The sequence below is a fragment of the Equus quagga genome, chromosome 3 (assembly GCF_021613505.1).
Source record: "Equus quagga isolate Etosha38 chromosome 3, UCLA_HA_Equagga_1.0, whole genome shotgun sequence".
Taxonomy (NCBI): domain Eukaryota; kingdom Metazoa; phylum Chordata; class Mammalia; order Perissodactyla; family Equidae; genus Equus; species Equus quagga.
In genome coordinates this window covers 135,508,739-135,522,248 of record NC_060269.1, presented here as the reverse complement: position 1 = coordinate 135,522,248, position 13,510 = coordinate 135,508,739, and the positions used below count along the sequence as shown (strand labels likewise).

At 38.6% G+C, this 13,510-nt stretch overlaps 1 protein-coding gene across 2 annotated transcripts in view; it reads left to right on the top strand.

Moving 5' to 3' along the window:
- The first annotated feature begins 357 nt into the window (after window positions 1-357).
- The window catches only part of ANAPC4 (anaphase promoting complex subunit 4), a 31,618-nt gene continuing 18,465 nt past the window's right edge, over window positions 358-13,510 (top strand). The window contains exons 1-14 of one of the 2 annotated variants that reach the window (XM_046656800.1): window positions 358-413; window positions 573-711; window positions 3,562-3,667; window positions 5,393-5,525; window positions 7,079-7,153; window positions 7,299-7,325; window positions 7,415-7,459; window positions 8,091-8,175; window positions 8,837-8,941; window positions 10,265-10,348; window positions 11,454-11,540; window positions 11,952-12,016; window positions 12,752-12,794; window positions 12,909-12,985. In XM_046656800.1, the coding sequence (XP_046512756.1) occupies window positions 583-711; window positions 3,562-3,667; window positions 5,393-5,525; window positions 7,079-7,153; window positions 7,299-7,325; window positions 7,415-7,459; window positions 8,091-8,175; window positions 8,837-8,941; window positions 10,265-10,348; window positions 11,454-11,540; window positions 11,952-12,016; window positions 12,752-12,794; window positions 12,909-12,985 (1,061 nt within the window). In that variant the 5' untranslated portion in view covers window positions 358-413; window positions 573-582. Of the gene's footprint in view, window positions 483-572; window positions 712-3,561; window positions 3,668-5,392; window positions 5,526-7,078; window positions 7,154-7,298; window positions 7,326-7,414; window positions 7,460-8,090; window positions 8,176-8,836; window positions 8,942-10,264; window positions 10,349-11,453; window positions 11,541-11,951; window positions 12,017-12,751; window positions 12,795-12,908; window positions 12,986-13,510 lie in introns of both variants that reach the window. The other variant, XM_046656801.1, reaches the window with a different exon arrangement.

Here is a 13,510-nt window from a genome sequence, read left to right as displayed (position 1 = left end):
GTCAAACGGGGCTCCCGCTGATCAGGACCTCCAGTTGGCATTCTTTTCCGTCTCCCCTTCGTCTCTGAGGCCTCACCCCTAGACCTATGACTGTCCATTCACCCATATCAGAGAATTTCCGGGAAAACGGAAAAGCACTGTGGGCACGCACACACACCTGTATACACGCCTTTCCTGCAGACTGGCGAGCGGTCTTAGAGACGTGGACCTGCCCTCGCCCACCCTCCTCCAGCCCGCGTGCCAGCCCCCGCATCCGGGTCCAACCCGCAAGACTCCGCATCCCAGACCCCACATCCAGATCCAGCCCGCGCGCCCCTTCGCGCAGCCTCCTTCCTCTCGCGAGGAAGTGCGGGCGCCGGAAGTGCCCGGAGCGCGCGGCGGCGGCGGCGGCGGTGAGGCTGCGCAGACCGTAGGTGCGCGGCCGGCAGAGGGAGGGAGCGAGGCTTCCCTGGCTGCGTCGGCTGTCGCGGGGCGTCCCGCAGGTACCGCTGCGGTGGGGGCTCTCCGGAGAGGGCTGGGGGCGAGGGCGGGCCGGTGGCCTCTGTCGGCCTCCGACTGGGGTGTCGTTGCAGGGCCGCCCCCATGTTGCGCTTTCCGACCTGTTTCCCGTCCTTCCGGGTGGTGGGAGAGAAGCAGCTGCCGCAGGAGATCATTTTCCTGGTCTGGTCACCCAAGAGGGATCTCATTGCCTTGGCCAACACTGCGGGCGAGGTGAGTGAGCCGGCGTGGAGCCTGAGGGCAGCCAGCGCGTCACAGACTGCCCTGGCCTCAGTTTCCCCTTCTGTGGACTTGCCGGGCCAGCTGTCTACCCCGCCCCTCCCTTCCAGGCCATCTATAAACTATAAGTGAAAGTATAGAGGACCACATACGGGAAAAATAACTTATATGCCCATTTGCCTTATTGTATGGCGAAAACAACAGTTTTCACATAGCTTAACGTGATCATACAATCCTGCATCCCCAAGTCTTTTTAGTCACTTATTTGTTAAATGGGCTTTTTAAAAGCCCACGGTGTGTCACTCATGAGCTAGACATAGTAGTAGGTCCACAGACACTGTCCCAAGTTTGCCTACAGTTTAGTGGCAGGAGAAAGATGAGTTATTGTCAAACTTTAGCTGCAAATGTGCACGCATGTAGCTGCCACAGAGGGTATGTTTAAGAATCTTTATTCTGTTGTCCATATTTTATACTGTGTGTTGGATAGCCACATCCCATTAAAAATCCCTTTAAATTAAACAGGGAGTGAAGCTTTCCTGAATTGCTGATGGGATGTGCATGAGTGTTGTCAGCATTTCTAGTTCAGGCTGTATCACACTTCATCAAGTATAACCCGGTTGTGCCCAACTTTCTGCTTAGAGTTATTTGTTCCTGACAGCAGTTTTGTAAGGAAACCTTCACCTGTGCATCTTTCCTCCTTTGGCCTTTTGGTGGGTTGCCTGATTGTTAACTGGCCAGGTGAGACTTGTGTTGGGTGCAGCCAAACTTGGAAACGAGGTGATTAGGAAAACTGGGCAACCAGAGAAACTTAGCCGCTTGCAAAGCTGCATCGCCGTGTTCCCTGCCATGACCCCGTCCCCAGGTTATTGATGTCCACTTTCTCAGGCCCTCCATCAGATCATCTAATCTCCCTCCTCTGCCAGGGTGCTTTGGAGTCTGTCATGGCTCTAGAGAGGGGTGCAGATAGTACAGCCACAGCAACAGGAGGGAAGGGAGAGAATAGGGGCATCACTGTGATCCGTTAGATGTGATAGTGGGCACTTGTTAGTTCCATTTTCTCAGTGAAGAAGGAGCACTTCGTAGGAGTGAGGATGGAGAAGAAAATATTGGAAGTTTGAGGAGAAAGGAGAGGTATGAGAAAGCTGACGAGGCAGGTGGACTGGGGAAACCTAGTAAGATTGCTGGTTAGTGTTAAGAGCCACCCAAGTTTAGTGTGTTGTAGTTTGAGGGAAACCAGTGAGCGTGACTGTATGTGTCTTTGCTATTCTGTTCAGCTCTGTGGGTGCAGGCATGGTTGGGTTTAAGCAGGGTTGTTTTGGAAGTATGATAAAGCAAGAGAGATACAAGAGAGTTAAGTTATATGGAACAGGAGTTATTGCAATGATGAACCCTGGAGTCTAACCTTATTAAGGAGGCAAATGAGGGCACGGGTGGGGTGAAAAACAACGAATAGATGGTAGAATCAATAGGTTGTAAGGCTTGGTGAGGTTGAAGAATTGGAGTTGAGTATTAGTAGGGATGAGCTGGAAAGATCGAGGTGGTGGATGGAAAGCAGGAGGTTTGAAACGGGTTATGGTAGCGTTGTAGTTGATGAAAATCGCAAGGTCAAGGGCGTGACCCTGGGAGTGACTGAAGTCAGGTAGAAGATGTGATCATTGGAGGAGAGCTATTTTAGAACTAAAAAGCCAGGATTTTGTAGTTGTTGAAATCACAAAGAATGATGATGAATAGTATGGGAAACAATGAGTGAGCCAGGAGTTCAAATCTTCAAGGAATGAGGGGAATGGCCTAGGGGTCTGTAGATGACTCCAGTTAAAAGGAATAGCGGGTGGTATGGTCTGGTTGCATGTGATTCAAATTTAGAGGATTTTAGAGAAGAAAAATCATCCAGCAATGGCATGGAGCATCGAGGAGGAAACCTACTTCATCTCAGCCCAGCGCTAGTACAGGGGATGTGGGCTGCACAACAGCCACCGCCTGAGACTGCCGCAGGGAAGCAGTGTCCTTGGTGAGAAGCACAGTTCAGAGAAGAGAATGAAGGTGTAGGGGATCCTGACGATACCTGACTGAATTCTGGAGCACAGAGGAAGGGCTTCAGGCGTAAGGAGTGGCAGAGGTGGGCTCAGGAAAGAGCACTGAGTCTCAGGGATGAGCGATTCCTTGGGCATCCCGGCTTCCCTATGGTGATTGATGTAACCAGGAGTGAAGGACGCTGTGCGGGCAGAGAGTGGTGGTAAAGCTGTGAGTGTGGGGAACTAGGGTGTGGCGGGATCTTCAGGAGCACGTGCAATTTTGAGTCCTTTTCTCCCTTATTTTCAGTGGTGATAATAGAGGACGGAGTAGGAGCAGTCTTAGTTTTGAAGGACAAAGGGCTTCATCTTAACTTTGCAAGGTGGGAATTTACCTGTGTAGAAATGGGGATTTAGATCGGCTAAGTGACTTGTCCAAGATCCACGGCCAGTAAGTGACACAGCTGAAGCTAGATGCCAAGTTGTCTGATTCCAAGTTTAGTGTTATTTGACTATATTACAGCTACCTTTCTAGTGCTGTGTTCTTTCTTTTTGTCATCTTCTTGGACAGACTTCTCAATAGGTAAGTTTCCTGTTGACATAAAAGATAGGAAAATGTGTAGGGTACAGGGTTAAATTAGACCTTCTTGTTTCACCATTTCTTTGAAAATATCTTAAGTTCATGCAGACACAGAATGAATTCTTCTAATTTCTTCTGATAGCTAAGTATTATACTCAAGAGATGATAGTTTAAAAATCTGTAGTGGAGATACAGGTTTATTTTATTTTCGGGAATGGATTTTTATTTTCTGCCATTATATCTGTTTTGTCTTAGGTTTTACTTCATCGACTTGCAAGTTTTCATCGAGTTTGGAGTTTTCCACCGAATGAAAATACAGGAAAGGAAGTGACGTGTCTGGCTTGGAGACCAGATGGCAAACGTAATGATAGTATTATAAAAAATACTGTTTTGTTTTTCACAAAAATATTCTGTAAGGAAAGCTTATTTCCAGAATTTATTACTCCTGTTATATACTGGAATTCTAAGTACCAGTTTGGGGAGCTTTGCTTTTTAGAATGCTTTGAAGTGTTTTCGTAGAACTCATATTAATTCTAGCATCTTGTTTCTAGGTATAGATATCTCTAAAATGAAATCTGACTTCTTGGCAAAGACAACTCTAAAATGAAATCTAAGGGAAATGCAAAATACTTTGGTTTTGTTCTTTCAGCTGTCTTGTCCTGCACCATTAGTCCCAGGCTTCACCTGCCACTCCCCAGTCAGTTCAATGCCGTCATGGCCTTTTTCTCACGAAAATGTAATTTAGCATTAAATGTGTAGTTCATAAATATTCTCTTTGCATGTATGTTTGCCTCACCGGAAGGACTGTCAGCTCTGGCCCTGTTCCTTCCATTTCTTTATGATCTTTCTCCTGCTGGTGCCCTTTATGTTGTAGCTTGTTACCTTGTAACTTGTTAGGGGTCTGGTGTCTGAACTCTCCTCTTCCATGTGTTGTTTACGATGACAGTTGTTATTTGAGCTGTTGTACACATATGGTCAGTACATTAAAATACTGTAAATCGTACAGCTTCAAGTTCATCTGTATCATTGGTGTTTTAAGAAAAAAAGCGGAATTGTTTTTGTAAAATGGTTTGTACTCCTCATTGCTTAATTTTTTCCTAGATAAATATGACTAAGTATGTAAAAATGCCCTGAAAGTTTATCACTTACAGATAGCTATTCCTGTCTGTACTCATTTTGTTCTGCTCCTGTTTTATCTTTTATTTTTTGACAAGAGTATGTGTAAAATTAGAGGACTTTTGTAAGTAAACATTTTGAGATCTTGAACTATTCATCCCCAAACAGCAGGATGTCACAAAGAAGTCAGGAAAGTCAGTGTGTGTTAAAATGTATTTAAGTAGATGATACTTTTATCGTTAAAAAATACGTCTCCTGTTTTTGGACAGTAAAATAAGGTTTCATTAGGTAATTATTTCCAGATTGCTTTAAGTTGTTGTGGAGAGGAGGGGGCCAGGGCTGCCTCACAGCTAGCAAAGTTGCATGTCTTGGTGTACAGTGAAACTCACAGACCTCTATTTAGAAATTCTTAAATTTGATATGTTAGGAGATGTTAATAACTTATGTAGAGAAACGGTACGCGATAATTCAGCCACAGTCAAAGAAGACGATTCATCAGTGTTTGATGGCCTTGTTTCTCACTAAGGGTTGGAAACAAACAAGGGGGAAAAAAACCTTTCCAGAACAAGGCAGATGGAATCACTTCTTACCTTTTAGGCATGTTTACGGGACCAGTATCTCTCGGTGATACGATATTGATGTCTGTCTGTTGAGACCTGTTCTGTTTTCTGCTTGGCAGTGGGGTTCCAGTCTAGAGGCTGTGAAATGTAGGGTGTTAAGTACTGTACACGAGAGAGCAGGTCACTTGTGAGAGTCTGAGCGCTTCAAAATAAGCGTAGATGATAGCGTAACTATGTGCAAGGAATCTTTTTAGTTTTTAAAACATTACTTGAAGGATTTTTAGTTCAAATAGTTCCTATGATTTCAGTGTATTTAAAATAAAAAAACTGAGCAAGGCGTGAAATACCCATTTACTGCTTTCAGATGTTTCTCTAATTTATTCTGATTATTTCTTCTTACCTTCTTTTAGTTTTGGCCTTTGCTCTTGCTGATACCAAAAAAATTGTTTTGTGTGATGTGGAAAAACCTGAAAGCTTGCACTCCTTTTCTGTGGAGGCTCCAGTTTCTTGTATGCATTGGATGGAAGTGACTGTGGAAAGCAGGTAGAGTAATAAAGAAGAACTCCTGTAGTCACAATGGGACATTCGTGAAATTATCATTTTTCATAATGGAAACTTAGGAGTATCTGAATGTTGAGTATGTGAGCATTGCATTTACCTTTTTGTTTTAAGTTTATCAAGGTGAAATTTTTTAATGCTTTGTTATAGTTTTTTTTCGCTCTGAAAAAATGTGTTTTCTTATTGAAATAATAATGCCTGAATGGCAAAGATTTTTCTTTTCTCTTTAGTTACTTTTAGTAGTTTATGTTAATGACTTATACTTTCAAATAATTAATTAAGATTACTGATTAGGAAATTGAAGTTCTGTTTTCCTTTTTGCTATATATTTCATCTGGAGCTTTGTTTTTTTGTGTCTTAGTAAGTATTCTTAGAGGATGAAAAATGCTAAATTGAGTATTCTGTTTTGATGCTGACCGGATTCTTTCTGTGTCCACGGTCTCAGTGGGTTTCTTGTTACATGAAAATAATTTTACCTTTGTCTACATAGTCAAGTAATAGACCAGGTTTGTAGTAAAGATGGCCTAAGGGATCCATGGGTTTAGCTAATACTGAAAAAAAAATTGTTTCTTTTTTGAGGAAATGTGATAATTTTCTCGCCATTAGCTTTTTCTTTCTAATGAAATTTTAAGTTAATAGCAAATGAGTTTGTAAATGCTGAATATTATTTGACAGCTTTCCGTAGGGGGGCCTGGAAAGAACTGGATAGCAAGGATCTAGCCTGGGGTTTGGAATTCACTGTAGACTAAACAGTGATTAACCCTTCATGGAGTAATCACAGATTGCAGACAATCACGTGAATTTATAGGTCGGCAAGCAGAGTGTACCGTGTGATTTCCGTGCCAGTCCAGTTACCTGCTAAGTGTATTCCTGACACTCTTTCTCCTGACAGTTTAGACACGTTAGGTGGAGATTCCAGAGTCTCTCAGGACAGCTGCTATGTGTTAAAGTGGGAAAAAATGCTTGTTGAGTCACTACCTTTTCACTTGCTCATTCATTTATTTCCAACCTTATTTGGAGGTAGAATTAAGAAAGAAAAAGGGATAAATAAGACTTTTTCGACACGCATGATGTAGTCTTGTATACTTGCCGGGTTGTCAAATCTCCATATGTGTGTAAGTCATAGAACCCATAATTAAATGATATAATAATTGCAGTGTTCTTTACAAGTACTCTTGATACTCATATGTTTAGTGTTGGTTTTTAGATGAGAGTTAAGAAATCATAAATTCTCAGTATCTAAATAATTCATATGCTGAGGAAATTATTTCTTAATATTTGTTCCTCTAAAAGTAAAGTGGGTAGGCTGATTTTTTTGCAGAAATAAAGCCCTTTATAAAGGAAGAATTTACTACTTTTCTGTTTCTCATTTGTGATTGTTACAGTGACTGTTTTACACTGGTAAAATATGTGTGGCATTTGTTTACTTGGTAATGCATAATATATAAAACTCGGCAGAAAAAATTAGCATTTTTTTTTTTTACTGGAAAGAGAAGTAAAGTTGGTGTTTTTATAATGCTTGTTTTTTTTCTTTTTAGTGTTCTAACATCCTTTTATAATGCCGAGGATGAATCAAATCTTCTCTTACCTAAATTACCTACATTGCCAAAAAAGTAAGTATCAGAATTTAATTTCACTGGGATTTATCTTGTGGATTTCTCTTTCCTTTATTTTTAACACTGTGACAATTTTCTTGTGCATTTTAAAAAATGTGTTTCTATTAAGAGTATTTTTTTACCCTAATCTCCGTTTTTCTAGTTATAGCAACACCTCAAAAATATTTAGGTAAGTTATGCTTTTTTTGTTTTCAAGTAAGACAATCTTTTGTTATTTAAAAGAGTTGAAAGATAACTCGATTTATTTTTACATTTCAGTGAAGAAAATTCTGATGAAATTATTAAGCTTTTGGGAGACGTCAGGTAAATCTTGCAGATATCTTAAATAACAAGTCTAATTTCTTAAAATTAATATTTGAGGCAATTTGCAGAGTTTTAAGGTCAGTTCCTTTATTTGTCATATTATTTCCTTGCTGACAAATTAATATCTGGTATTAACATGTTTTTATTTTGTGGTCTTTGATTTTGTCAAGTTTTAATAATATTATAATGTACCTTTGTTTACTTTAATAAGTAAAGGAGGATAGAAGTACTAATTTCAGAAATTTAAATTTAAGTATTCAAGTTCTTTAAACCCGTTTAATACATTTAGTATCTGAGCCATGATAAAACTGATGGCGCTTGGTATTAGCTGTGAAAAGAATTGTTTTGTTATTGAGAGTATATAAATACAGTCATTGTTAAAATAGTATAGTTTTATTTTACTGTGAACTGCTTTTATTTTAGGCTAGAGAAAATTTATGTTGTTCCTTTGGGGAAAAAAAAAGTAAGCCCAATGTGATTGGCTGTTGCGCTTTGGGGAGTTTGTTTGGTGTTTCAGCTCCTCACGGGGAAGCCGTAGCACGCAGATGATGTGAGAGCAGAGCAGCTTCTCTCTTGGTTTGAGAACTCCTCTTCTCTGTTGTCCTCAAGTTGTTGAATTACTTTTAATTAGGCTTAATATTCTCGTCCTTGGAGGAGGCTCTGGATTTATTGAGCTTTATGCTTATGGAATGTTCAAAATTGCTCGAGTCACAGGGGTAAGTCTTTTCTTGAAAATTTTTTGTATCATTTCCCTTAGAATATAGCAGCTAACTGATTTATGGAAAAAGAATAAAACACTGGTTTTTTTCCTCAGGTTCAGTTATTGGAATTATTTGTTCTTAAGTGTTGAGGATAATTTTGTTAGTAAGATAAAATAATCCATGAAGATTAGTGGAATTAAAGTTTTTTTCTCCTTCACCAAAAGATTGCAATGATACTCTTGATTATGATTTAATGTTTGTCTAGCCTGTGGTAGATGGGAGCTCTGGTTTGTCAGTGAAATGTGATTAAAGTTATCAGACGCAGTCTTATGCTCAGTACTGAGTCTACGGTGCTTGTTCAGTCAGTCTTCTTCATAGCTTTTTCATCTTCTTCTTACCATTCCCTAAACGGGTAAAAAATACCGTAGACTGTGTGGAATATGTTGGTTCTCCAATGCTTGGTTTGGGACCCATGATGGGGGTGAGGGGTGTGTGTGTGTGTTTTTCTGTCCTTGTGACGAGGTGGATGCCTACCTTCATCTGCTACGTGGTGTATGTAGCTAGGTGTGTGTGTTTCTACTTCTCAGAGCTCTGATTTCTGCTTCGTGTATTATCCTAGGCATATGCCACCTAGCAATAATACTAAACAGACTGGGGGGATTTGCCTGTTTTACAGATTGTTGGTACTTGTCTTGCATTGTGTTTATCAAGTGATTTGAAATCATTATCAGTGGTCACAGAGGTTTCTGCCACTGGTGCTTCAGAAGTTTCATACTTTCAGGTGAGTACTGAAGCCTATAGCAGTAGAGAGTAAATATATTTTTTAAAGGTTTTATAGCTTTTTATTATATATATCACTGGATTCTAGTGGTCCTGGAAACAAAACAAAGCCAAAAAATTGACTTGGAGCTTTTAATTCTTATATACAGAATCTTAGTATAGTCAATACCTTGTTATTGTTCCCATGGCCCAGTATAGTTTTTCATAAAAACAGTAGATAGTCTATTAATGACCACATTAATTGAGAATAAAAGCTAATATTTATTACTCCTTTAATATGTGCCAAATACTGAGCGATTCCATGTAATTAATTCATTTGAATCCTCACAGCAACCTAATAGGTCAGTACAGTTATCATCCCCATTTTATAGATCAGTAAATGGGCACACAGAGAAACTGTGGAACTTGCTCAGTGTCACAGAAGTGGAAAGTGATGCTGGGCAGTCTGGCTCCAGAGTCGGTTCTCTTAACCAGTGCATTGCTTCTTGTGTAAGATGGTCACTTAATGTTGGGAAAAACCTTTTTTATTGTGTTGTTTGTATAGTAGATTGTGGAAACTCTTTGGCCTCCTATATTTAGATTGTAGCCTTGCCTTCAAGAAAATCTTCCCCAAATTTTCATCTCAAATAACCCAGCCACTTAGCCTAAGTATGCGTGAACTCTCAAACAAAAGTAGAACAAAAAAGATGCAAGATGCAATGTGTTATAGTGCTTTCCAGTGTTCATTGTTGCATTCAGAGCATCAGAGAACTCTTGACTTCCTGATTCTCTGGAACGCTTGTTCATCTTTGCTTTTCATCTTAAGGTTCTGTGAAAATGTGATTTCCAGGATTGCATTTGGTGCTGTAATAAAATGACTCATTATTTCTTTGAAGTGTATAATAGGTATTTTTTAACAGCAGCTTTGTTGAGATGTAATTCACATACGATTGTAATAGATATTTAATTTGTATTTATCAATAGCCTGTAATTCCTTTAAAAATTTTTACATGTTTGTGATCATTTTTTAAATTCCTCATAATAGTGTTAGGAAATAGATTCTTATGTTTATTCCAGCTATGTAGAGGGGATTTGCCAACCTAGAGAGAGTGATCTGTGAGCAGTTAAACACAGCAGATTAGAAAATGCTGAGGTTATGTTCTGTTCATCTCCAGGCTGTTAACACTCAAAGGGAGCGGAACTCTTGATAGTCTTGCTGATATGTAGCTAGAGCTTGACTCTTCTCAATTACAGGGTTTTTTTTTTTGAGTGGGAGGGACTGATTTATCTTTAAAAGAAGTAAGTGCATCTGATTATGACTAACTTTATTATTTTGTTTTTACAGCTTGAAACCAATCTATTGTACTCTTTCCTACCTGAAGTAACTCGAATGGCCAGAAAGTTTACTCACATTTCGGCTCTTTTACAGGTATTTATTTGTAGCTTGTTTAATGTGAATATTTACTATAGATTTCTAACGCTCTGTAAATAAAAAAAATGAAAATTTTATTTTATAAAACTATCTATCTGTGGTAGAGGTGTCTAGTCTGATAATCTTATGTATCCATTAAAGCAAGAAAAATAAATTTAATTGAAAATCTACTCCCACCCATCTCTATTTCTTTGAAAGAAAAAAGTGGTTTAAATTTTTAAAAATATTCTCACAAACAAGATAACATTTTGGAATTTTAAAAGTTTTATTGCAAGTAAAGTATTATGGAAAACAGTCATCGTATCAGTTAGCTTTTGTGCATAATAAACTCGCCCCAAATTAGCTCATGATTCAGTAGGGGCTGTGTTTTAGTCTACAATTCAGGCTGGGCTCAGCTGTAAGGTTCTGTTGATCTGGGCCAGGTTCAGCTAATATTGGCTGGGCTTGGCCATACGTTGGTGGTCAGCAGCTGATCTAAATGTCCCTTAGCTCTCATGGCTTTCTCTAGGCTTTACGTTCCTCATCTCCCAGCAGGCTAGCCCAGGCTTGTTCAGGAAGTGGTGGCAGCGGCAGGGGTGTTGAGTGGAAGTGTGCAAAAAAGCCTTTTGAGGCCTTGTACTGACAGTGTCACTTCTGCTGCGTTGTGTTGGTCATAGCAAGACACGAGGCCCGCCCAGATTCAAGGACTGGAGAAATCAACTCTCTGTCTGGATAGAGGAGCTGCAAAGAATCATGGCCTTTATTTTCAGTCACTGATTTACTTGATGTCAAAGATTTCTGGAAATCAGTGTCTTATTTAAGGATCCTGTTTGAAAATCAAATAGCTGACCAAACCAGCATTTTAACACTTAGTATACATAAAACATATCTTACAAGTAAAAAGCTAGAGGATATCTGTTTTGCCAGATAAAAACTTAAGAATGTTTGATAGTTAAGGGATTATCAGGTGTTAGCTATGGTCTTCTCTCTCTTAGGCTTAACTGAGTTAAAAGTGAATTCTGGATTTCTTTTGAGACAATTGACAGTAAGAAGTACATATTATTTAGTTAGCATATTGATTTAAATCTTTTTTACTATTTTAATATTTTCTTCTTGTTAATAGTATATAAATTTATCACTGACATGTATGTGTGAAGCATGGGAAGAAATACTAATGCAGATGGATTCTCGTCTCACCAAGTTTGTGCAGGTAATGTAACTGGCGTTTCCCATGGAAGGAGTTAAAGAAGGCATATCCTTATTTATATTATGAGGTATTTGAGAACAATCGATCTGATTCATAAAAGGCTAAGATCATGATTTCTTTCAAATGTGTTGGTCTAACCTCAAACCGCTTGCTCAGAGGGAAAGGAGTCTCTTCCCACTGGTGCAGCTTAGGTGGAGACAGGGCTGTGAAGTGGAACAGGTGGGGCTTGGGGAGTACGGGCAGGTGTTAGAAGAGCTGACTGGCTGTTTTCCAGTAACTGATATTCAGATAATCAGTTTACATATGGATGTGAAGGAAGGGTAAGGAAAAGAAAAGGAGTTGTGCTCCTGTAATTTTGAATAAATATGCTTGTGATTTAAAAAATACATATCATGATTTTATCATTTTGTCTAGGAAAAGAACACAACTACATCAGTGCAAGATGAGTTCATGCACTTGCTGTTGTGGGGCAAAGCAAGGTGGTAAACTCCTCTTAAGTACTCTTGCTTTTCATTATTTTTTTAAAGTAGTTTTTTTATTTCAGAAGTAATTCCTATTGTAAAAAAAAAAAGGAAAATTCTGGTGCACAAGAACAAAAAAAAATAGTATATATCTTTCCAGGCTTTTCTTTGCACGTACTTTTTTATGTAAATGTGATTATTTTGTGTGAGTATACTATATATAGTGTATGTATTTTTTAAATGTATAAAAATTTTAAAAATTGTACATAGCCAAATCAGTCTTTTTTATAGTATTTTCCTTAGCATTACTCTTAAAATGACCTTTCCCATCTTAAGAGTATTTAAAGATTGATCTGTATTTTCTTCTAGAGTTTTTTTTATGGTTTGTTTTATTCCATTTACATGTTCCAGATGTGCTTTATTTGATTATATGCTGTGGAAAACTAACTTCTTTTTTCCTAAATGTTTAGATAATTGAGTGTAACTTATCGAGTATTACACTTTCTCCTTACTGATAGGAAATGCCATTTTAGCATATAGTACATTCTCATCTATACTTCAGTCTGTTTCTGGACTTTGTTTCCTTTTCTGTCTGTTCCTTTGTGAGTACAACAGAGTCTTAATTTTTGTTGGGCTATTTCTTTTTGTTTATTTTTCTTTAAAAATCTTGTTTATACTTTGACATTTAAAAGTTTTAAGTGATGCATTCAGATTTGAATACAAAAGACTAAAAATACTTCTTTTTCATTGTAGTGCTGAGCTTCAGACCCTCTTAATGAACCAGTTAACAGTGAAGGTGCAGTTAAAGTATCTTTGTATTTAAATGGCTGTGAACACATTCTTAATTTTTTTTTAGAATTGTGTATAGTATCTTATTTGTATGCTAAATGTATTGTCTTCTCTTATTTAGGGCTTAAAAAAACTTGGCCAGTCTATAGAGTCATCGTATTCCAGTATACAAAAACTGGTTATAAGTCACTTACAGAGGTAAGAAGGTGATGCAGAATTTTTTGGTATTGCATCTACACGTACTTGGCATCGGTCTGTTTTCTGCAACCTTCTCTTCATCATCTGGCATTCTCTTTTTGAGCCTTTTCTAGCTAAAATTGTTGCTTTGGCATCTGAGGGAAATCTTGGAGTGCCCATGGTTTAGAGTCAGTAATGATATAATTCTGCCTTCTGAACAAATTTCCCAACATCTTTTCTCCAGGCTAGGCCCTGTCTGGGCTTTTTTCTCAACCAGAAAACCATGAGGTATATTTTAAATAGGGCATATACCCTTTTTTGAGCAGTGAAATTAAGTATATTTTTATATTCTATCGTTTACAAAGCACATTATGTATTTTTGCATTTACCACCTCAGCAAGATGTTGGTTATGATTATCCTCATTTTACACAAGAAGAAACTGAAGTTCAGAATGGTCATGTGGCTGGCCCAGAGTTACTAAGTGTCAGAACCAAGACTTTGTCCCAATCTTCATCTCATGCTGTTTCTAGCCACAGCTGCCTCGG